This window comes from Mytilus trossulus, chromosome 9 (genome assembly GCF_036588685.1).
Source record: "Mytilus trossulus isolate FHL-02 chromosome 9, PNRI_Mtr1.1.1.hap1, whole genome shotgun sequence".
In the NCBI taxonomy this organism is placed as follows: Eukaryota; Metazoa; Mollusca; class Bivalvia; order Mytilida; family Mytilidae; genus Mytilus; species Mytilus trossulus.
In genome coordinates this window covers 24441884-24468131 of record NC_086381.1, presented here as the reverse complement: position 1 = coordinate 24468131, position 26248 = coordinate 24441884, and the positions used below count along the sequence as shown (strand labels likewise).

Here is a 26248-nt window from a genome sequence, read left to right as displayed (position 1 = left end):
CGTTACAAGCTCATTTGTGCAGTGGTTTAAAAAATAGAGGCACCCAACTTTTGTTGATCAGAGGTGTACCTGAAAATAACTGAAGTAAAGTTGTGAACCATATTACCAGATCCCTGTTCTTATCTTCATATCTTATCAGGCCAAAAAAAAATATATGTCTTGTTTCCTGTTTCCAACCGACCCTGACTCAAACCCCCCGACCCTAGATCTTTTTATTCAAATCCGGATAAAAATCGTTTCCGGTCCGGAAAAAAATCGTTTCCGATCCAGATCCGTATTTTACTATGCCCAAACAAAAAATGGCTGCTCCCAGCACAAATGTGCCACAATTAGCGAGTTTAAAAATGACAGCACTTGGAGGATTATTCAATTAAAGCTTCTTTAAAGGGATTAAATCATTTTGAGATACAGGACCCTAACCAAAAATGACATATAACAGACTGCAAATCTGACAGGAAGTGCAAAAAAAAAAAAAAAAAAGAAATCCCTACCTACCGACCCTGATTTTTTGGCCTTGGAAGCAGGAAACAGACATATATTTTTAGCTCACCTGGCCCAAAGGGCCAAGTGAGCTTTTCTCATCACTTGGCGTCCGTCGTCGTCCTGCGTCCGGCGTTAACTTTTACAAAAATCTTCTCCTCTGAAACTACTGGGCCAAATTTAACCAAACTTAGCCATAATCATCATTGGGGTATCTAGTTTAAAAATTGTGTCCGGTGACCCCGCCAACCAACCAAGATGGCCGCCATGGCTAAAAATAGAACATAGGGGTAAAATGCAGTTTTTGGCTTATAACTCAAAAACCAAAGCATTTAGAGCAAATCTGACATGGGGTAAAATTGTTTAACAGGTTAAGATCTATCTGCCCTGAAATTTTCAGATGAATCTGACATTCTGTTGTTAGGTTGCTGCCCCTGAATTGGTAATTTTAAGGAAATTTTGTTGTTTTTGGTTATTATCTTGAATATTATTTCAGACAGAGATAAACTGTAAACAGCAATAATGTTCAGCAAAGTAAGATCTACAAATAAGTCAACGTGACCAAAATGGTCAGTTGACCACTTTAGGAGTTATTGCCCTTTATAGTAAATTTTTAACCATTTTTCGTAAATCTTAGTAATCTTTTAGAAAAATCTTCTCCTCTGAAACTATGCGGCCAAATTAATTGAAACTTGGCGACAATCATCATTGGGGTATCTAGTTTAAAAATTGTGTCCGATGACCCGGCCAACCAACCAAGATGGCCGCCACGTCTAAAAATAGAACATAGGGGTAAAATGCAGTTTTTGGCTTATAACTCAAAAACCAAAGCATTAAGAGTAAATCTGACACGAAGTAAAATTGTTGATCAGGTCAAGCTCTATCTGCCCTGGAATTTTCAGATGAATTGGATCATCGTTTGTTAGGTTGCTGACCCTGAATTGGTAATTTTGAGGAAATTTTGCTGTTTTTTTTGTTTTTATCTTGAATATTATTATAGATAGGGATAAACTGTAAACAGCAATAATGTACAGCAAAGTAAGAACTAAAAATAAGTCAACATGACCAAAATAGTCAATTGACCCCCTAAGGAGTTATTGCCCTTCAAAGTAAATTTTTAATAATTTTCACAAAATTTGTAGATTTTCACTAACATTTTCCACAGAAACTACTGTTATAGATAGAGATAATTGTAAGCAGCAAAAATGTTTAGTAAAGTAAGATCTACAAACACATCACCATCACCAAAACACAATTTTGTCATGAATCCATCTGTGTACAATGTTTAATATTAACATAGACCAAGGTGAGCGACACAGGCTCTTTAGAGCCTCTAGTTTTTTGGCCTCATCACATCAGTCAATTCATTCAATATTGCCAATAACTGCCTACATTAGCAATCCTAAAGTCTTCAAAGATCCTAGAATAGTCCTTGAAGGACTTGGACATATATGTATAGCTAGTTTGATACACATCCTAGACCCCTTGCTATTATAAAAAAAAGGCTGATTTTTATCACGCGCAAAAGTGACTAAAGCCCTCAAAATCCTAGCTGAAACCCTGCATGATGTACCAGTATGCATGTATATATTAAGATTTCATCCACACTACTATTTGTTAAACCTTCAGCGGGTTTCAAAGCCAGCTGAATAGTCTACTTGGGACTCTTCTATGCTTTCGCCAAGCATATTATTGCATTGAAATTCAAAATTTAATCCAAACTTAATTTCTAAAAAAAATTTAGTTTAAAATTAAAAGAATTACAATGGTTAAACTTCTTGTTTGTTGGTCATCTTTATTGTGCTACATTCTGCATATGTTCATCATTAGGTGCCATTTACCTGAAAAATGTGTTGACCCAGTCCTGGCAGGAAAAGGAAGTAGAGAACCCAGGAGATCCTGTGCCTTTTAGTGTTCATGAACAAGATCGTCAACAAATCAGAGATAATGTCATAGAGGCCATCATACATGCTGCTGGACCAATCAGGTAAAATTAAATTAGAGAATCAATCAAACATAAAAACACAGTAACATTGTCTCTACACACAAGTTACACTGTAGTCAATAACAATTTTATATAGAGAGTCTATCTACACAGTAACATTGTCTCTACACACAAGTTACACTGTAGTCAAAATCAATTTTACTCAGAGAGTCGATCTACACAGTAACATTGTCTCTACACACAAGTTACACTGTAGTCAAAATCAATTTTACTCTGAGAGTCGATCTACACAGTAACATTGTCTCTACACACAAGTTACACTGTAGTCAAAATCAATTTTACTCAGAGTCGATCTACACAGTAACATTGTCTCTACACACAAGTTACACTGTAGTCAAAATCAATTTTACTCTGAGAGTCGATCTACACAGTAACATTGTCTCTACACACAAGTTACACTGTAGTCAAAATCAATTTTAATCTGAGAGTCGATCTACACAGTAACATTGTCTCTACACACAAGTTACACTGTAGTCAAAATCAATTTTACTCTGAGAGTCGATCTACACAGTAACATTGTCTCTACACACAAGTTACACTGTAGTCAAAATCAATTTTACTCTGAGAGTCGATCTACACAGTAACATTGTCTCTACACACAAGTTACACTGTAGTCAAAATCAATTTTACTCTGAGAGTCGATCTACACAGTAACATTGTCTCTACACACAAGTTACACTGTAGTCAAAATCAATTTTACTCAGAGAGTCGATCTACACAGTAACATTGTCTCTACACACAAGTTACACTGTAGTCAAAATCAATTTTACATAGAGAGTTGATCTACACAGTAACATTGTCTCTACACACAAGTTACACTGTAGTCAAAATCAATTTTACTCAGAGAGTCGATCTACACAGTAACATTGTCTCTACACACAAGTTACACTGTAGTCAAAATCAATTTTACATAGAGAGTCGATCTACACAGTAACATTGTCTCTACACACAAGTTACACTGTAGTCAAAATCAATTTTACATAGAGAGTCGATCTTCACAGTAACATTGTCTCTACACACAAGTTACACTGTAGTCAAAATCAATTTTACATAGAGAGTCGATCTACACAGTAACATTGTCTCTACACACAAGTTACACTGTAGTCAAAATCAATTTTACATAGAGAGTCTATCTACACAGTAACATTGTCTCTACACACAAGTTACACTGTAGTCAAAATCAATTTTACTCGGAGAGTCGATCTACACAGTAACATTGTCTCTACACACAAGTTACACTGTAGTCAAAATCAATTTTACATAGAGAGTTGATCTACACAGTAACATTGTCTCTACACACAAGTTACACTGTAGTCAAAATCAATTTTACTCAGAGAGTCGATCTACACAGTAACATTGTCTCTACACACAAGTTACACTGTAGTCAAAATCAATTTTACTCAGAGTGTCGATCTACACAGTAACATTGTCTCTACACATAAGTTACACTGTAGTCAAAATCAATTTTACATAGAGTCGGATCTACATGTATGAATGAAAAATCACTGAGACTCATTGGTCTCAAATCATTAGCTTAAATAAAAATTCCTCAAAGTCAATAATCAATAAATAAGAAAAAACTTGGGTGTTGGTCACATTGCATGAATGAGTAGATTAAAAGATAAAATAAACATTCCAAATAATCAAACAGCTGCCATATACAGTGAAGATTGTTTAAACTTGAAAGATAACACTTTCTTTGTTTACAATATTATACTATAAACTTGTATTTATAGGTCCCAGTTATGTGTTATTGTTAGTCACATCATAAAATGTGATTACCCAGGAAGATGGGCTGTTTTACCAGAGAAGATTGCCACTTTTATCCAATCAGAAAATCCCATGCAGTGGATGGGAGCTTTGATGACTTTGTATCAAATGGTTAAAGTTTATGAGTAAGTTAGATGCAGTAATGTAGGATATTTTATATGTATCAAACATTTGTCAAATAGCAGTGCATATAGTGAGACCTAATAAAAATATGTGATGTTCCAGTTACCACTTGAGACCCTACAACTAAATTAAGATCCTATAGTATTTTGTTGAAATTTGAACTTCAATAATTAAATTTAGAAGTCTGTCATTTGAATTTCCCCATGATATTTCTACATGGCTAAGAATGCTACAAATTAATAACCGAAGGCAACTAAAATGAAATAAAAAGGTAACATTTCTGTATATTGCAACTACTGTAGAACTTTGTTTTTGATTAGCATTTTGAAAACCTTTTACTGGATCATGGATTGAATAAGAAAATTATTGTTTTAGATACAAAAGACCTGATGAAAGAAAGATACTCGATGATGCTATGGGAGTAATGTTACCATTAATATACCAGAGGATTTCATTCATGATGCAGGACCAATCAGAAGCCTCTGTCCTACTACAAAAACAGATACTGAAAATTTATTATGCCTTTATTCAGGTAAAATTAATCATAATACGTATTCTTGTGATCTATGGTGACAAGCTGTAGCAAGCAACAGTTAAGGAGTACCATTGTTAGCATCTTCCTCACACTTTGTTAACCCAAACTCTTGAAAAACAAACATCTATACAGAATTCATCCAAACTTTCACAAATTCTTATTGGGACATGAATTCATGCATGTATTGTTTTAATATTCAAAGTGAAATTTGGGGTTTTCTATAATAAGATGTGAACTACTTGTATGATTTAGAGACATGTTAATTGAAAAAATTAAAAAGTGGATAATATTACAAGTTGTGTTTCACTGAAATGGATTTGGGCTGATGGAGTTAATGACAGTACAGTATCATGTATTTCTTCACATCTTTGTCCTTGGTCTATTTTGGGATGTGTCAACAAGAACAACTATTGGTATCCAAAAAAGATAATTGTTTATTTTTTTTTGTTTAAGTTTGCATAACATCAAATGATGATAACCAAATTTTTCATGAAGACAGTGCTGCATTAATGTCGTTTTGACAGTGGCTTAACTGTCTGAAGTGACGAGATTTGTCGTAGTGCTGATGATGTATTTAAATCATATTATTTGGTAGGAGGTTAGCTGCGGAACTGTAGCTCTTAGGTCCTTTAAGACCTTATGGGTTTTTTTTTATATTTGCGGACCATAGAGCTATGGATTTTTCCTATGTCAAAATGTTCGGAATTAGGACCCAGGTTCAGGTCGCACTTATTTCTAAAAAAAAATATTGTTTATAATCCATGCAAAACTTATCAATATATATAGTTCGTTTCGTTAGATATTTTTCTATGATACAATGTTCTTGTTTATGTTTGAATATTCATTTCCTTAACACTTTTATCTAATAATTTCCATTTGTATACATTCTCCGCCTATATTTTTCGGCCATATTGAAACTCGTCGTGACATCACGAGAATCAAGAAAAGAAGGGTCGCAATTCCGAACATTTTGAAATAGGAAAAATCAGTAGCTCTATTGTCAGCAAATAATCAAAAAATAACATAAGGACCTAAGAGCTACGGTTCCGCAGCTAGTAGGAGGTAAAAGTACTGTTATGATAATGTTGGTTGCTAACAATGATATGTCTTCTTAATATATGGTTTTGTCTTATATTAAATTTAGATACAATGTAGTTTATGTTATTAATGTTAAATTATTTTGCAGAATTTTTTGCCACAAGATGTTTTAACAAAAGAAGTTTTCACTCAGTGGATGGAAGTTATCAGGCAGATTGTTGACAGACCTGTTCCTGAGGTACCTAACTAAAAAGATAGTTTGGGTTAATAAAAGGCTATTCCAGAAATATGGTCCATGCGAAATAATGAAATAACCATGGCTTACAAGACATTTGATAGTCTTAAACATACCCCAAGGTGATAGTAAACATCAAATGATGAAAACACATTTTTCTTTGAAGGCAGTGCTATATTAATGTCGTTTTGACAGTAGCTTAACTGTCTGTCGTGAAGAGATTTGTCGTAGTGCTGATGGTGTTTATATAGGAATTTAAAAAAAATAAGTGGGAAAAAAAGATGGGGTAACACTAATGAGTCAACTCTCTATTAGAGACTGGAGAACATTGATGTTAACAAATATAGGTCACTGTATTGCCTTCAACAATGAGAAAACCAATACTGCATTGTCAGATATAAAAGACTCCAAAATGACAAATGTGAAACTATTTAAATGAGAAAACTAATGACCTGATTCATGTACAAAAAACACATATGATTAACAACAACATACGCATTACTGGAATGCACATGATATAGTCTTGAGTAAAATTGAGCCCTTCATGTACAAGTCGATGCAAATTACCTCAAAATTCATAAAAAAATTATTAAAGTGCTGCATTTGTTTTTCATGAAATTTTTATTAATATTTGTTTGGGAAATGTACCATGGCTTGCTATTCCCAAAAACTTAATAACATGCTTGCCATTTATCATGAAAAGATCTATATATATCTTGTTTTTCTTTAATATGTGTAAGCTAATTTCTAGATTCTTGAGTTTTGAATTAAAATTCTACAGCCTGCATTAATGAAATATGATCAAATTCTACTTTCTATGAAGTTTAAATATACAATAATATATTACAGGAAACCACACAGATAGATGAAGATGAGCGACCTGAGTTGGCATGGTGGAAGGTCAAGAAATGGGCAACTCATATACTGGCTAGAGTGTTTGAAAGGTTTGTAAAGATATGCATTAGTTTACTACATCACTGATTGCTTTAATACATTAACCTACCTGCTGTTTAATATATAAGGCTAGGATTTTTTAATTTGTTGGTTTACGGATCCGCCGACCCGATTTTGCCGATTTCCAGAATAAAAATAAAATTGACTTTTTAGTTCTTTTATTCCTGCCGACCCTAACAAATGCATTGTCTTGAAAAATAATTAAAATATACTTTTTTTATAAAATCAAATGCATTAATTACTAACAAAATTGATAATACTTTATGTTGTGAAAAAATTAAAACTTCCAGTTTACGTTTCTAAAAATAGACTAATCAATTATAACTGACCTTGAAATGTCGTTTGCCCAAATACTTTTGCGGAACGAAACCTGTGTATAAAACCAATTACACAATAAGTTTGTTTCCCTTATTTGTCATCAGTCCGTAGGATGCATAATTTCATAGATTTAGACTTGGTCTAAATGTGGACAAGTGGATGTTCAAGACATCAAGCTAATGTACTGAATATAAACAAATCATTTGAAATTTTCTTGTTTCATAGATAATAGTAAAAGATATCGTTCATTTGGATAAACAACGGGCATGCATGACAACAGATTAACCCCACATTCTCGTTTTTCCAGTGGACAAGTCCATTACATGGACATGTGCGTTGAAAGGCATTGAAACTTATTTTCGTACGATGTTTTTACAATTATTTCTTTATCAGTTTTTGTGGTTGAAGATCATTATTCACCAAGTTTTCTGTAATTGATTAAGAGCTACGCGAATCTGTTTTTCTTGTTTGTGAAATGATGATTTAATATTGTCTTTGTCCGTGCACCCCCCCCTTTTTTTACGGGAAATTGTTAGAAAATGTCGTGCGATGTGTATGACAGCTGAGCAATAATATTTCAATCAAAGTTTAAGAGATGATGACAAAATAGCATAACAAACATATTATTAGTAAGGTGAAATATATATTTGTTTTGCATATTAAATCCATATTTTTCTCTCAAGATTTTTCTGTCTAGAAAGATTTTTTTTCCTTTTTTTTCCAAACAGACCGACCTGACTTTTTATGGAGAAAATCTGTAAACCAACAAATTAAAAAACCGTGGCCTAAGTATGTTGTGTTGTGCTTTTATTCAGACTAATTTTACACATAAGAGGGACTTGTGAAGCAGAAGGAACATCTAATTTATCCCACCATGAAATTGTCAAGGAATTGGTATCATTTGTAAAATGCTTATTGCTATGAGTATTGCGTTCGACAATTTAAACCAATTAATTGTAGTGATTATTTATACAGTTTTACTAGTGTTTATTTTATTTTAAATTTTTCCGATACTTGTACATAATAGTTGTTGCTTCTTATAGGTATGGAAGTCCTGGTAATGTGACCAAAGAATACAATGCGTTTGCTGAATGGTATCTGAAAGCCTTTTCAGGTAAGCTTTAAATTTGAAGTAACTGCTTTGGTAAACACTTTTTTCTTAATTTTGTTTTTACACAAGTACAAACATGTTTAAAAGAATAGATTCCTCAAGCTCTACAGAGAAATAAAACGATTTTATTATATACAGTGTGATAAGAATAAAAGATAATCTGATATACAGTGTGATAAGAATAAAATATAATCTGACAAGCGGACGTCTGTGGACAGATCTGTTGTCATAGATGTGGGTATATTGTCAGAAACATTAAATACCTGTGTCTTCTGTCCATTGTTCAATAGTACAGTGGAAATAGAAGCACATTGGTGACAAACTAACCATAGATTGCATGTTTCAAATTTTTGATTGTTTTCTTTTATGACAATTATTATGAATGTTTAATACTAACTGAGAATAGAATTTTGTTAAAGCTGTTATCTTAATGCCAGAAAATTAAAGGTTTGGTTTGCATCTAGCTTTGTTTGTATAAATGTCTGCTCACACATTGTATTTGAGATTGACATGCAATCAATAGATTGGTGGGGCTTCAACTTGTATACATTGGTTAACTTCTAATAACATTAATAAGTATAATGTAAAAATGACTAGGATTGTCAGTTTTTCTATCGAAGGTCTGGTTTTCTCTGGTCACTCAGGCTTCCTCCACCAATAAAAACTGGCCGCCACAAAATAGCCCATAAGTGGCACTAAAAAATGCATTAAAACATGAACAATCAATCAATCTAAATTCTTTATATTTAAACCAGCAACTTTTTGTTGATTAGTTGATCAGATTTTTATTTAATTTCTGACAAGCGGACATCTTTGTACAGTTTAATTGTCAAAGATGTGGGTATATTGTCAGGTACATTAACCACTTCTGTAGTTCAACCATTGTAAATTATTATAATGTAGAATTACAGTTGTGACAACCCATAAACTTGTTTAAACACTTGCATTTTTGTCTGTACAAAAGAGGGGGGGGAGAAAATAATTGAATATCATATTCTGCAACTATTCAGTGTCAATGAAAATAAATCTTTTTATCTTTGTATTTAATATATACAAATCAAGTGGTTTTGAGAGATACAAAAAATATAAATGTCTTTATGGGAATTCATATAGGTAAAAATATATATAATACTTTTTCAATTCTGTATTAAGCAAATAGCCTTAGTGAAAAATAGGTTTTAAAACATAATGAGATATAAGAAGATGTGGTATCAGTTCTATTCAAATTTTAATATGGTTTTCAAGGCATTCATTAATAGACTGTAGGCAGCTGTTTTCTCTCCATACTGCTCAAATTTGTGCCACCCTATGATATTTTTGTAATGTTTGTATCCAAATAATTGAACGATTGATCGAAAACATCTGCCAACTTTGAGCACTATTGACAAAAATAAATGTAATAAAGTTGTTTTATAAAAAGTGTCTTAGTGATAAATCTCATGTAGTTCAAACTTCTCTTAAAAATTTCTGACAAGCGGACATCTTTGTACAGTTTAGTTGTCAAAGATGTGGGTATATTGTCAGGTACATTAACCACCTCTGTAGTTCAACCATTGTAAATTATTATAATGTAGAATTACAGTTGTGACAACCCATAAACTTGTTTAAACAGTTGCAAAAAAACTTTTCATCTTTGTAGGGAATATGTAAATTTTGTGGTCTAGAGGGATAAGATTAGATTTTATTATGACTTTGTGTGTATTATATATGGATATACAACTCGTCTAAACATCAACCCAACAATGTTAGATCTGTAAATTTGCTTTCGCAAATTTTTGGTTCTTCCCTCGCCGGGATTCGAACCCATGCTACTGTGATATCGTGACACCAAATCGCCTGCACTGCAGCCGTCTCGCTAGACCACACGACCACCTGGGCTCTCAAAAAAAGCTTTCGCTGGCCATGTGTTACCTTTCCATGTCAGTTTTAATCTAGCGGCGTACTACAGTACATGATATATAAGGCATGAAGATGTTATTGTTACAGATCAGCTAAATTATCTATAATAAAGGATCCTACAAATTAATCTAAGATACAGTCACAGAAAATAATTATATTCATAAGTACGTCTGAGTCAGTGACAACTCTACAACAGATGTATCCATCGGATCACCATCAATGATGGTGATATATAGTATCTCTTTTCCATGCAGTATAAAACTAATAGCTTTGATTGTTAATATTATATGGGTTTAAAAATGTTGTTTATTGGACAGTGTCTTTTTTATATTCATGAGTATATAGTGACTAAGCATTTTAAATTTCTGACAAGCGGACATCTTTGTACAGTTTAGTTGTCAAAGATGTGGGTATATTGTCAGATACATTAACCACCTCTGTAGTTCGACCATTGTAAATTATTATAATGTAGAATTACAGTTGTGACACCCATAAACACTTTTCAAACAGTTGCAAAAAAACTTCTCATCTTTGTAGGGAACATGTAAATTTTGTGGTCTAGAGGGATAAGATTAGATTTTATTATGACTTGGTGTGTATTATATATGGATACATATAGTATCTCTTTTCCATACAGTATAAAACCAATAGCTCTGATTGTTAATATTATATGGGTTTAAAATGTTGTTTATTGGACAGTGTCTTGTTGATATTCATGCGTATATAGTGACTAAGCATTTTAAATTTCTGACAAGCGGACATCTTTGTACAGTTTACTTTAGTTGTCAAAGATGTGGGTATATTGTCAGGTACATTAACCACCTCTGTAGTTCAACCATTGTAACTTATTATAATGTAGAATTGCAGTTGTGACAACCCACAACTTGTTTAAACACAGGATTTCAGGTCAATACAAAAAATCCTGTATTTGTTTTAGTAATAAGTTTTGATATATATGTTCATGTAAAGTTTTTTCAACCTCATTTTCAAAAAAATTATGATCTTTAAGTGTATTTAAATATTTTTTTCTTCTCGCAGGTGGCATAATTGCAGTTTTATTTAAAGTATTGGACCAGTACAGACAAAAGATATATGTAGCACCTAGAGTAATGCAACAAGTTCTCAATTATTTAAACCAAGGGTAAATATATTTAAGTAAAGATTGATGAAAAATAACTGCCAAAGACTTTCAAAGTATGTGTTTACAATGTTGGATTCACAAGTAGGGAGTTAGTTAGTTAGTTGGTATGAAAGGCTATTATATAGAGAAAGAACATAGATATTTTGGTCAAAGGTCAAGGTCTTGACCCTACACAATACATTTATATTTCACTGGGACAATCTATAAATACATTGTTTAAAAAAATAAAAAATAAGAAACATAGTTTTACCTGTTATACATGTACAAGATACCAATACTAAGCATGAAACAAAACAGTCATTAACAAAATGAAGAAGTGTAAAACAAAACAAAAAGGATAAATATCTATAACTTTTCAATAATTTTGTATTTTGACATAGACCAGTAGTTATTAATACCAGACATTTGCTATGTTAGTTGGGGAAAACAAATTCTTTTCCTATGTAAAATGATACCTTTTACAAATTATTTCATAATCTTCACTTTCATACAATATATTATAGGAGATCTAATGATTGTTTCTTATTTTCAGAGTCAGCCATGCATTTTCGTGGAAATACATGAAGCCTCATTTCCAGGTATGTCTATACGTCACATTTTCTTTTCAACACTTCACAAATTTAAAAAAAAACTCGTACTAAATGCAAAGAACCAAAACTTGTAGACATAGTTTCAATTTGGGCAGTGAGTCATTTACCATTCGCTTTGTTATTAGGGCCCCGCCGAAAAGGCGGGTCGCCCTATAGTGATCAGTCTGTCCGTCCGTCTGTCCGTCCGTGCGTAACACTTTCGTGTCCGCTCCATATCTAGAGAACCATAATGATTTCATACTTTATACTTTACATGTATATTAACCACCACCAGAGGGTGTGTCATGATGTATGTACAACTTCCTAGGTCAAAGGTCAAGGTCAAAAACTTTGGTTTCAGTTGACAACCCTGTGTTCTTTGGTGAAGATCGTGTCCGCTCCATATCTAGATAACCGTTATGATTTTATACTTAATACTTAACATGATTATTAACCAACACCCAAGGATGTGTCATGATGTATGTACAACTTCCTAGGTCAAAGGTCAAGGTCAAAACATTTGGTTTCAGTTGACAACCCTGTGTTCTGTTGTGAAGATTGTGTCCGCTCTATATCTTGAGAACCATTATGATTTCAAATATTATACTTGACATCCATTTTAACCAACACCAGAGGGTGTGTCATGATGTATGTACCACTTCCTAGGTCAAAGGTCTGTCTGTCTGTTGGTCTGTCCATCGCTAACAAATTTGATCCACACTATATTTTGAGAGGACAGCTGTTATTATTTCATACTTTATACCTGACAAACATTTTCAACTTAACATATATATTAAATGTGTCATAATGTATGCATCCTAGGTCAAAGGTCAGTCCGTTGGTCTGTCCATCCGTTCGTTGTTCTTAACAAATTGTGTCCGCTTTACCTCTCGAGAACCGTTAATATTTCATACTTTATACTTGGTGGGTCATAATATATTGAAGGCATAATTCTAAAAATATGTGACAAATATCAATTGGGCAGCATCTTTAAACATTGTTCAAACATCAATCCATATATCCAGAAGTCACCTTAGAGTAGTCAACAATGAGTTCACATCATGCAGTCATATCACTATTATACTATGAAAGTAAGTTGAGAATATTTATCAGTTTTAACTTAAAATCTTAGATTAAAATCACATGTGAGACTATGTAATAACTTCCAAATAATGCTTCATATCAGATTATCCATACAACTTATTTAACCCACATTATTGACAGCGGGGCCCAAAGAGATGGCTCCCATCTCAATGAAATCTAGTTTTTTTTTGAAATTGCAAATTTTTTCATATCTGCACTTTTCTGATTTTAATTTTAAGAAACTCTTACACAATGCTAAAAACCAAAAGTGCAAGACATAGTTCAATTTGGGATGTAAGTTATTTACCACTCTAGAGTTATGCCCATCTTAACTTGGAAAGCTTGAGTGGAGGCATTCATGTCCACAGACACATTTTGCTCTTTGTGTATTGCGACATTGATATATTGTAAAAATGTATATTTTCAGACTTTAATATAAGAAGTTGTATTTCCTTTGATGTGTAAAATTGTATATCTTCAGACTTTATTATTAAGAAGTTTTTATTTCCTCTGATAAATAATATAAATTTGAATATTTTCAGACTTTAATACAAGAAGTTTTATTCCCTTTGATGTGTCACAGTGATGAAGATGATGAATTATGGAATACAGATCCTCAGGAATACATCAGAGTTAAATATGGTAGGAGAATCATAGCTTGAACTTAATTGCCAGTCCAAAGTAATTCATGCTTGACAGGTTGCTTTGTTCATTGTAGTCACAATGTGAAATGAGGGGCCTAAAGGTTTAAAGGGGTGTAAACCTAAATTCCTAGAAAAATGTTAATTCCCAAAACAAGATGCATTCTTTTCTACTAGGGTTTTGAAATTTTATCATATCATTTAATTGCCTAGCCCCAATAAATGTAAATCTTGAATTCATGCAAAAATAAAAGTGCTAAACCCATTCTGTTTATGTAGTTCCTTTTCACTAGTTGCTTTTCTACAAAGGCTACTGCAAGTAAATATTCATTTTGTTAACATTCATAAAGATTAAAACCAACTCTGTGGTTAAATTATACACTCTTTTATCAACATAGTATATTTAGAGTATATCCTTGCCTAACAAATGTTTCCTCCAGTAATGTGTTTTGTTTATTTCCAGATGTGTTTGAAGATTTCCTGTCACCCGTGATAGCTGCACAAACATTATTTTATTCTGCGGCATCAAAACGAAAAGAAGTCTTGCAAAAAGCCATGGGATTTTCTATGCAAGTTATAAATGAACCAAATGTTAACCCTAGGCAAAAAGATGGAGCATTGCACATGATAGGAGCAGTAGCTGAAGTTTTATTGAAGGTTTGTTGTATTATCAATTGCACTTTAAAAAAAAAAAAATTGAAACGAAACTTCATCTGAAATAATTATAAGAAAAGGTAAACATCCCAATATAAAGATAAGAACATATGAAGCCAATAATCAATTCTCCAGCAGAGAACTCGTGTAGTAGAAGGTAAGCAACCACTAAGTTTTCAAACCTAATTCTTAATAACAATATAAACAATTAGTTTGTGTAACACCATGAAACTATGATTTAGTTTTATATTAAAGAATTGTAACTTTAGTTTGAATGTAATGACCTGTAGTATAACTTGAACACTATTTTGACTTATGACCTAACTTTGATTGTAATGGCCTGTAGTAGAACTTGAACACTATTTTGACTTGTGACCTAACTTTGATTGTAATGGCCTGTAGTAGAACTTGGAACACTATTTTGACTTGTGACCTAACTTTGAACAAGTTTGAATGTAATGGCCTGTAGTAGAACACTATTTTGACTTGTGACCTAACTTTGAACAAGTGATTCTTCAATGTGTTTTGAAGATTTGATATTCTCAGTTATTGTATATTCAATTCAATTTTGATATGTGATATATTAATTTAAGGGAACATAAATTGATGCATTTAAGAATTGAATGCTTCTTTTTGTAAATTTATTGGGTGGTAAAAGCGTTGACCGAAGTACATTTTGTATGAAGCGCGGAAGCGCTTCATTCTAAAAATGTACGCACGGTCAACGCTTTTACAACCCTATAAAGTTTCAAAAAGAAGTATTCAATACTTATAATTACATTTTTTTAGCTAAAATCATGAAAACACGATTTTTATTCAGTTTTATTTAATTCACCTGTGCACTTTTTTGTGGGACCTCGTGTCATCGTGCATGATAAATGTTATTGTCTGATGCAACTGTTTACAGAATAACATGTTAGCCAATCAGAATAGCGTATTATAATGAAACTTACATCTAATGTAATTATTAACAAATACCATTTTGCATTGTGAAAATTTTGCTTTGTCATGTGACTTTAGTGAAAAATCAGCGATGCTAAATAAACTTATGGGAATCCAAGGTGTCCGTCACTGATGTCCAGTGGATGCCATTTTGGCCCAAAAACATTGTTCTTTAATATAAGTCAGTAGCTATTGCAACTGGTTAGTGGGTACACTTCTGAAATGTTTGTTATGTCGTTACAGAGAAAGATTTACAAAGATCAGGCAGAAATGATGTTAGTAAACCATGTCTACCCAGAATTCACCAATGAAAGTGGATTTTTACGTGCCAGGGTAAGTTATGAACAAAATATATGTTTTTCAAATTTGATTTCAGCTTCTACGCAACTGACATTTTAATTTGTTTAACTATATGGTTGTTTATTTGTTTGACCAATAGATATAAAAAGATGTGGTACGAGTGCCAATGATACAACTCTCCATCCAAGTCACAATTTTGTAAAAGAAAACAATTATAGGTCAAAGTACGGTCCTAGCCACAGAGCCTTGGTTCGCACTGAACAGCAAGCTATGAAGGACCCCAAAAATTAATAGTGTAAAACCATTCAGAAGTGAAAACCAACTGTCTAATCTATTTAAAATAAAACGAGAAACAGTTTTGAACCACATCAACGAATTACAAGCATGATTTGCAATTTCTCAAGTTTATTTCAACAGATCTTTTAAAAAAAAATTATTTTCTCTTATTTTGATTCAGAGTTTACTTTGTATTATTTATATTGAAAGCAACATAAATTATATTTGTTTGCATTGTGAAAATTTTGCTTAGTCATGTGACTTTAGTGAAAAATCAGCGATGCTAAATAAACTTATGGGAATCCAAGGTGTCCGTCACTGATTCCAGTGGATGCCATTTTGGCCCAAATACAGTGTAATACAGTATAAATGTTCCGGACCATATGAGTATTCGGACCATACGCGTATGGTCATGACCATATGCGTATACTCATATGGTCGGACCATACGCGTATGGTCATGACCATATGCGTATACTCATATGGTCTGACCATACGCGTATGGTTGGACCATATGAGTATTATAATTGTTTGGTTATTAACGGGCCGGACCATATGAGTATTTGGACCATATAGGTATTTTTTCAAATGTACAATAGAAATAATACGTATTAATTTTACATTTCAAAAGCTACATAAACATTAACTATTGATGCCACAGTTGATCTTAGTTTTCATCGCTTATTGTATCTGTGTATGCTTTTGTATACTTAGAATGACATTCACACTGTTCCATACATGTAGCCATTCTGCGATTGCTTGTTTTGGCTTTGTGCAGTGATATCGACTCGGACAATTCCGATGTGTCTACGGTGTTTTTAAGAAAGTCTAAATCTCCAATATCGTAAAATGAATATCACAGATCAAATTAAATGAAGGCAGTAGCTATTTCATGGCTCTTAAATGCTATTTTACTGGTCTTATAATTAAGATTAAAATAGGAAGTATAGAAATAAAGAATAGACAAAAATAAAGAAACATACACTTTTAATATTTTACTTGTCTTTAATGTTGAAAAAAATATCATGATCCTTGCCGGTGATGTCACCTACTTTAAACAATAAAATTTCTTTTACAATATGTTCATTTGATTTTGACATCTTTTTATAATTTTACTTACAATAATATTAACTAAGTGTGTGAAACTGTTTTTTTTTTTATAAGTTTTTTTTAATGACATTTAAGTGACGTAACAACCAGAAGGGTCACACCTAATGAAGAGTTTAAAAGTATACTTGTTGATTACCCTGACCATACGAGTATATACCCATATGGTCCGGAACATAAACACAATCTGCTGTTTGTTGTTGACAATTTTGATGAAATAAATTATTTGTTCATATTTAATGTTATTTGATTTGCCAAAAAAAGAAAAATCTAATCTTTAATGGCAGTTTTGACAAAATTCAGTATCAGATGTAATGTTGTATAATTATACACCCGCTTTTAAAAAAGGGGGTGTATACTGTTGTCTGTCAGTTCGTCCGTCAGTCAGTCCGTCCCATGAAACTTTCATCACATTTTTCTCAGGAACTACACATCCACCCATTCTGTAATTTGGTATCAACATTTATATATGTCAGCCATACCGTGTGATGCATTTTCAGATTGATCACTTGACAACTTCCTGTTTACCGAACACTTGTATGATTTTACACATGATAGCCAAGATGAAAATTTTCGTCACATTTTTCTCAGGAACTACAATACAAGGATTTCTGAAATTTGGATTCAGGGTTTATCTAAGTCAGCTATACCGTGTGATGCGTTTTCAGATTGATCACTTGACAACTTCCTGTTTACCGAACACTTGTATGATTTTACACATGATAGCCAAGTTGAAAATTTTCGTCACATTTTTCTCAAGAACTACAATACAAGGATTTCTGAAATTTGGTTTCAGGATTTATATAAGTCAGGTATACTGTGTGATGCGTTTTCAGATTCATCACTCGATAACTTCCTGTTTACCGAACACTTGCATATTTTTACACTTAATATTTTCCACTTATGGCGGGGGTATTATCAGTGAGCAGTAGCTTGCAGTTTAACTTGTTAAATTTATATTTTATTTGTAGGCTTGTTGGGTTTTGAAACATTTTTGTGAGTTGAAATTTAAAAATGAGAACAATTTGCGCCAAGCATTAGAATTGACGCGGAATGCTTTATGTAGTGATAAAGATTTACCAGTACGGGTAGAAGCAGCTATAGCTTTACAGATGATAATTACAGAACAAGAAAAAGGTATGGGTACTTTCTGTTATAATATAGTAGGTTAGATGATATGAGTTACTCTTAAGTATTTGAACTTTTGGTTATGTCTGATATTTCTAGCAGAATCCAACATGTTGACCCAGGTCTGTTCTGTTAAATAGTGGGATTGCATGTAAGTTTCTAATCGAAATAATCACCTTCAGCATCCCATACAACACTTAAAAGTTGTCAAGACTGGTGGTTAATCAAAACATGCTTATATCATATGAATTATGAAGAGTAGTAAATGAAAGGTTAAATGTGTCTTAATTGATAGTTCTCACTAGACAGGTTTTCTTGTAGTACTAAATACTACATGGTCGGCAGGGAAAAAAAAATATTATCTATTTTCATTTGATATAATAAAAAAAACTTATTTAGATAGCATACAACGTTCATTAATATTCTTATGATGCTAATATTAATCTCATGTTGATTTACTTTTAACTCTATTTTAAATTAATGAATGAGAATTGAAAGAGAACTTTGTAAAAGAAAATGTACATTTTATATTGAACAAAATATGCAGACGATAGAAGGTACATAAAATTGTTAATTTATCAAGTTTCATTCCTTAAACAATATACTGCACTATCCTTATTTTTCTCTATGAATAATATGTTTATAAAGGAAAGGATGGTGCTAAATAAATATCTGGGAATCCAAGGTGTCCGTCACTGCTCTGCCAGTGGATGCCATTTTGGCCCAGGGACATTTAAAGTGGTTACCAGAACTTGAATGTCTTAAGATAAAAAAAAATCAAACATAGTTATTATAAAGATAAACCAGACAAATGATGATGAATTAAAAATTGTTTGCCTTATACTTTATTTTTATCTTTTCTTTTCAGCCAAACAGTTCATACAACCACATATAAAACCTATAATTTTAGGTAAGTTTAAAATGTATTTAAAAGTTATGTGTCTTCCAATTGGTTCTCAATATTGCAGACTTGATATTGACAGTAATTTAATTTCTCCAATAGTCTAGAAAGACTTTTATTTCTAGCTATTTTCTATACAAAAACCAAACCCCATGTTTTATGCATTAAGAATTTCAGAGTATCCTTCAACACTGCAAGTATTTCATCAATTGAAAATTTAATTGTGAAGATTACTGCTTTAATTGGGAGAACTATGCACATACAATTACCATTCATGTAAACTTGTGTTTATGTGAAAATTGTGTATGCTAATATAAAACTCTGGGAATCCAAGGTGCCCGTCGCTGTTATACCAGTGGATGCCATTTTGGCCCAGGAACAAATGCTTTAAATTGTGGTTCTCTTTTTGTGGATAAAACTGACACCTGTCAACTCTTTTGTGTTATCTTAAAAAATTTAGCATCAGTATAATGTCAATTTGCATTATCATAAAACTGTCCATGCATTTTTCAACGTCATTTGTTTTGTTACAATGTGCAGTACCATTAAACATGGTTAAAAAGTGCTGTTGAATGTTTTTTTTTGGTGAAAAGTCTGATAATATCATATCTGGTATATCAGTTGTGAATTTGATTTATTTCGTGGCATTTGAGGAAAATGATACCTTTAATGTTTAGCTCTCAGTATTTGACTTGCCATGCCATATAAATTTTTTTTATACATTATATTCATTTTATTAGGTTGAAATAAGATAATTTACAATTGATGAATTTCAGAATTGTTAAATGTGATAAGAGAAACAGAAAGTGATGATTTAACGACTGTGATGCAAAGATTAGTGTGTACATATGTAGAGGAAGTGTCTGCTTTAGCTGTAGAAATGATGACACATCTGGTGGGTAGAACATCAATTTATTCCTAAGTGAGGGGGGGGAGGGGAATACATGTTTGTAGGACTGAAAAATTAGACTGTTGTCAGATTTAAATTTTCTGTTTAATCCATTTGTTTTGCCTGTAAATACAGATTATGAAAAAATGGAAAATTAAAAGTTTGACAAGAAAGGGTTTGCCAATTATTTTTTTTTTTAAATGCACCTTGCATTTTTAATTTCTTTTCTGAATTTGCAATAATTATCACAAATTTTGTTTATTGTGAAAATAGATAAAAATAGAATTCATGAATGCAAGTTGAAAAGGCACTCGAAAACAAAGAAGTGCAAAATTAGATTAGACAAGACCTGCAGATGATTATAAAGTTCGCTTAAAAAATATACTGCACTATCCTTATTTTTCTTTATGAATGATATGTTTATAAAGAAAAGGATGGTGCTAAATAAATATCTGGGAATCCAAGGTGTCCGTCACTGCTCTGCCAGTGGATGCCATTTTGGCCCAGGAACATTTAAAGAGGTCATCAGAAGTAGAATGTCGTAAGAAAAGGAAAAAAAGAAAAATCAAATGTAAAATTTTCAGAATGTTCATTATATGGTTGGTTCCAAGTGATATTTGAATTTTATTCCTTTGTTGTTACAGTCTGCTTTTGAATTCAAAAAGCCTCTTCTGTATGAGTGCAGTGGGTAAAGGGGTTAAGACAAATGTCATCTATAAACTGTTAAGAATTGTAATGATATACCATAGATGTTTAAACAGTTTTTAAAAACTAAGCTTTTCTATTGAATTTCTTGAATGATGAAGTAATTTTATTTGTTCCAGGCTTCAACCTTTGCTTCGGTGATTGATGGTGATATATCCGAATCAGAAGAGAAATCTATTACAGCTTTAGGTTTACTCAATACCATGGAAACCATATTAACTGTCATGGAAGATCAAAAAGAGGTAGTTAATATTTCTGTTTAAAGAAAACAGGCATCAGTTAAAAGATATTATTTTGTATAGTTGGTATTAAGAAGATGTGGTATGATTGCCAATGAGACAAATCTCTATCCCTGACTAAATGATAGAAATAATCAGCTATACAATATGATCTTCGAAAATAAGTACAACACTTAAATATCACATAGGAAGTGAAAAACTATCTTGAATCAGAATCTTTTGGATTACAGAGTTTATTAGATCCTGAAACTAAATTCAGAGTAGAATATGTTTGCACTTTTAATGATCTTAATGACATCTATTGTCTTGAAGAGCTACGATGCGAGTGCTAGAATAATGTTGATATTTAGAGGTGTTGCTATTCTGCTATGATAGTGATATCCAGCTATATCACACACAAAAAGAAATTGCTAATTGTGTAAGTAATTCTTAAACAATTGAAGGAAAAATTGTCCATTTTCATAAGTTTTTCCTGCTTGAGTACATTCTCAGATAAAAGTCTGAAATTTAATATTTAAATATGTTATCAATAAGTGCTACAAACCATTTACAAGCCGGGGAATTTATCAAAATATCTATAAAGACTATTTGTGCATTATGAAGAAGTATAAATGTCTTAATGTATTTAATATTGGGATATAAACCAAAATGACAGAATTTGTTTAAACTTGTTCAAAAATTAATTGAATGTCATATGACAATAGAAAATATTGTGAGAATTATAAAATAAAAATGACTTTAAATGTATGTCATATAGAGAACATATTTGCACAACAGTATATTAAAAAAAATGTTGTTTTGTAAGCAGGTTGTCCATTTTCACCTTTTCAAGCTTTGAAAAATAGTAAAATTTGCTAAAAGAAGAATTATTTGATTAAAATACATTTATTACGTTTTTGCTATTGTAGATTATGTTACAGTTAGAGGGCATCGTTTTAAATGTGATAGGTGTTATTATGCAAAAAGAAATTATGGGTAGGTACTTTTAAATATACACATACAATTTTTTTTAATGTACTTAACTGTGGTTTGTTCTAGATATACTACAATATAAGTTGTACACGGAACTCTCTGGGAATCTATAATAATGCCCTACCTTACAGAACTTTTAAAAATTGATCCATTGCAGTCGTTACATAAACATTTGGACTTGCAAGTAGGAAAATTGTACTATCCTAAACTTTCTTAAGAATCTTGGCTTGTTGCGACTCTTTAGGGAAAACTGACTGTTCTGGTATGTAGGGCTTTGGGTTTTTTCATGAAGACTGCCATTGTTGTGTATGTTTTGTACATCTGTTAAAATAAAACTCTCAGTCTTTTTAAGTTCAGTCGCAAGTACTCAAATTGGATAGGATAAGATAACTCTTTCATCACTTCAGTGAGATGTTGAAAATATGACAAACATTGGGATTTATTAGTATCTGAAACTAAATTTATAGTATGATTGCATCATGAACGTTCTTTACGACATCAAATGTCTTAAAAAAGCTACGATGCTGGTGCTACAATAATGTTGATATTTAGAGGTGTTGCTATACTTCAATAATAGTAATATCCAGCTATATCACACATGAAAAATAAAATGCTAATTTTTTATCTGCATTTATTGTAAATGTTCTTATTTTGATTTTCATTAGACCTACTTTACCAAACAAAACAGAGAAAGCTTTTTGTTTTCGCAAATCCCCATTAACTGTCAAAATAAATTTTATGAAACTTTACTGAATACCTGGCCAAACCAAAAGTAGATATTTAGTTTCCAAATCCACTCCTTTTCCACTTTAACATATTTCATTGAAACGTTTTAATTTACCTGTAAAACATATTGCAATTGTGCACCTTATTTTTCATCTGAGGATTTTTTTAGTGTTTTCTTGACAAGAAATTATTATTTTAGCTCTCTTAGTCTAAACTATAGTTTTTTACTAGATGAATGAGAAGACAGCATTAAACAAGATGACATTTAGTTGTGATACTTTGATACTTTTGTATATATAACATTATTGGAAGAATAATTGCACTTTAAACGTTCTTTATGACATCAAATGTTTTGAAGAGCTACGATGCAAGTGCTAGAATAATGTTGATATTTAGAGGTGTTACTATTCTGCTATGATAGTGATATCCAGCTATATCACACAAATAGATTAAATAACTTATTGTTTATCTGTATACTGCTTCTGTATATCAGTTGTCTCCCTTCCTGTATAAGCCACATGACCAATTTCCAGGAATCCCCTAAACAACTGGATGGATTTCATTTTTATACCCCCGCTTTAAAAAAGGGGGGGTATACTGTTTTACCTCTGTCTGTCCTTCCGTCAGTCAGTCCGTCCGTCCGTCCCATGAATATTTTCTGTCGCATTTTTCTCAGGAACTACAATACAAGGATTTCTGAAATTTGGTTTCAGGGTTTATCTAAGTCAGCTATACCGTTTGATGCGTTTTCAGATTGATCACTTGACAACTTCCTGTTTACCGAACACTTGTATGATTTTACACATGATAGCCAAGTTGAAAATTTTCGTCACATTTTTCTCAGGAACTACAATACAAGGATTTCTGAAATTTGGTTTCAGGATTTATATAAGTCAGCTATACCGTGTGATGCGTTTTTAGATTCATCAATCGACAACTTCCTGTTTACCGAACAGTTGCATATTTTATACATTTTTACGGCGGGGGTATCATCAGTGAGCAGTAGCGCGCAGTTTCACTTGTTCAGCCTTCTTCACAGAATCAAATATTTGGCAGTTGTTTTCTCATTTTTCATTCCAATTATTTTTTGAGCCTGTCTTTTAGTCTTTAAGTTAGGGTTTACTATGGATTTATTTATTTTTGTGGGTACGTTTTCTTGGCATGAGGAAAACTTTCAATTTAGTGGATATTTGATTTCATAGTTTGACTTTAGTCTGCAAATACTTCTATACAACATTCATCATTCTTTAAGCATTTAAATTCATGGTTTCTCTGTACCCACAAAATCTACCAAAATTGGTATTCAATGAATAATAAAGAATCCACTGTACGTAAGAATGTTGAAGTACATGAATTCGATAGGATTACACCAGATGACTCATACATCAATTTCATTTCATGTTAAGGTGTATCAAGACTGTATGTTTAGATGTATCAAGATCTTATGTCTAGGTTTATTATTATTATTATTATTTACAGTGCTTATATAGCGCTTATCTAAATAAACATTTACTCTAAGCGCTTTACAATGCATAAAAACAATGAAACAAGTACATATAAACATATTTAAAAATCAAATACAAATAGAAACCATAAAAAATAAAAATATACGACTAAATATATGAAAATTAAAACTTATTCATCAAAAACAATTTAAAAAAAATGAAAGCTAATTTTGAAAAAAAAAGTATTAAAAGCAAATCAACAGGAGTGCTTCAGTTTAAAAAAAAAAAAGACAAATAGCTTTATGTCTAAAAATAAAAAGAGTAAAGGAAATAAAAAGGAAAAATACGTAGGTATGAGAAATATCTTAAAAAATAAATAAATTAAAAAATGTAAAGGTAATAAAAATGCAATAAAAAGTTAATATGATACATAAAAATATAATCTGAGATCAAATAAAAGTCTACAACTGTCCGAGTATTAATTATGTGGAAAAGCCTGTCTGAATAAATAAGTTTTTATGTTTTTCTTGAAAGCATTCACAGATTCAGTGTTTCGCAATTCTTTCGGCAAGTCATTCCATAAAACGGCGGCCGCTCTATCAAACCGTCTCTCTCCGTATGTTTTTGTTCTTACTATTGGTTTGACTAAAAGCATGTTGTTTTCTGACCGAAGAGTTCTTGTTGGCTTGTAAATGATAACTAGATCTTGAAGGTACACGGGTGCTTCTTGTTTCAGAGCTTTAAACACATAAAGCAACACTTTGTATTTGCATCGATATGCTACCGACAGCCAATGAAGAGATTTTAAAATTGGACTTGCATGTTCGTTTTTCTTCTTTCTTGTTATTAATTTTGCGGCAGTGTTTTGGACACACTGTAATTGTTGGATTGCATTTGCGGGAAGTCCATATAATAACGCATTTCCATAGTCCAATATTTAGGTTTACAGGGAGTTATATAAGATTCTGAAACTAGATATAATATGATTGCACTTTAAACGTTCTTTATGACATCAAATGTTTTGGAAGAACTACGATGCGAGTGCTAGAATAATGTTGATATTTAGAGGTGTTACTATTCTGCTATGATAGTGATATCCAGCTATATCACACAAATAGAAAAAATTGCTTATTGTTAACCTGTAAACTGCAGGGTTACTGTATATCATTTGTCTCTATACCTGCTGAAGTCATATGGGGGTAATAGTTTTATTTTTTGTGCCTTGGTTAAGCATCTATTGTCTTGCAGTAGAATTTTTTCCACTGAATTCAACTTTACTGAAATTTTCGAAGCAGAATGTGTATTATATTGGGCAAGTGTAGTCTTTCTTGGTCATTTTACATCTAAATCAAATTTAGAGTTTTCGACAGAAAAACATGGTATCTGTGAGTCTATATTGGAAGGACAGTATAAGTATTTTAATTTAATAAGATTACATCTGATAACTCCTGCTTCATGTGAATTTAAGTTTAATAGCAATATTTAAGATAAAGTGGAATTATACACGGTTTTATATCATATTCTGAAACTAAATTCAGAGTATAACTGCACTTTAAACGTTCTTTATGACAATAAATGCTTTTGAAGAGCTACGATGCAAGTGCTAGAATAATGTTGATATTTAGAGGTGTTATTATTCTGCTATGATAGTGATATCCAGCTATATCACACAAATGAATTAAATTATTTATTGTTAACCTGTTAATTGCAAGGTTTCTGTTACATATAATTTTGTCTCCTTTTCTGTAGAAGCGAAATGTGGGACATCTGTTTGGCTTTTCTGCTGTTTGAAGAAGAAAATATTAGACTTCACAATAAAATAATACAGCCACAGGGTCAATGCCTGTATGTGCATTGGTTCTTAACACTAAATCATAAAAAAATTATGAGTAAATATGTTTGTATTACAGTGGGAGAAGTTAAGAATAATTTCAGAATACACATTGCAAAAAATTGTATCTGAGTGCTATGTAATTATAGATCTCTACGAAGAGATGTTATCCTTGGTGTACAGTTTATGTTTTGTATTTATAGATTTCTATGAAGAGATGTTATCCTTGGTG

The 26248-nt window shown here is 31.9% G+C and overlaps 1 protein-coding gene across 1 annotated transcript in view; it reads left to right on the top strand.

Annotated features, from left to right (window-relative positions):
• The window catches only part of LOC134685357 (importin-7-like), a 43155-nt gene that overhangs the window by 3695 nt on the left and 13212 nt on the right, over window positions 1–26248 (top strand). The window contains exons 3-18 of the mRNA XM_063545052.1: window positions 2311–2467; window positions 4222–4380; window positions 4754–4910; window positions 6100–6189; window positions 7036–7130; window positions 8502–8572; window positions 11507–11609; window positions 12142–12187; window positions 13804–13903; window positions 14366–14559; window positions 15742–15831; window positions 18152–18317; window positions 19177–19218; window positions 19986–20104; window positions 20923–21045; window positions 21951–22017. Coding sequence (XP_063401122.1) covers window positions 2311–2467; window positions 4222–4380; window positions 4754–4910; window positions 6100–6189; window positions 7036–7130; window positions 8502–8572; window positions 11507–11609; window positions 12142–12187; window positions 13804–13903; window positions 14366–14559; window positions 15742–15831; window positions 18152–18317; window positions 19177–19218; window positions 19986–20104; window positions 20923–21045; window positions 21951–22017 — 1779 coding nt within the window. The remainder of the gene's footprint in view (window positions 1–2310; window positions 2468–4221; window positions 4381–4753; window positions 4911–6099; window positions 6190–7035; window positions 7131–8501; window positions 8573–11506; window positions 11610–12141; window positions 12188–13803; window positions 13904–14365; window positions 14560–15741; window positions 15832–18151; window positions 18318–19176; window positions 19219–19985; window positions 20105–20922; window positions 21046–21950; window positions 22018–26248) is intronic.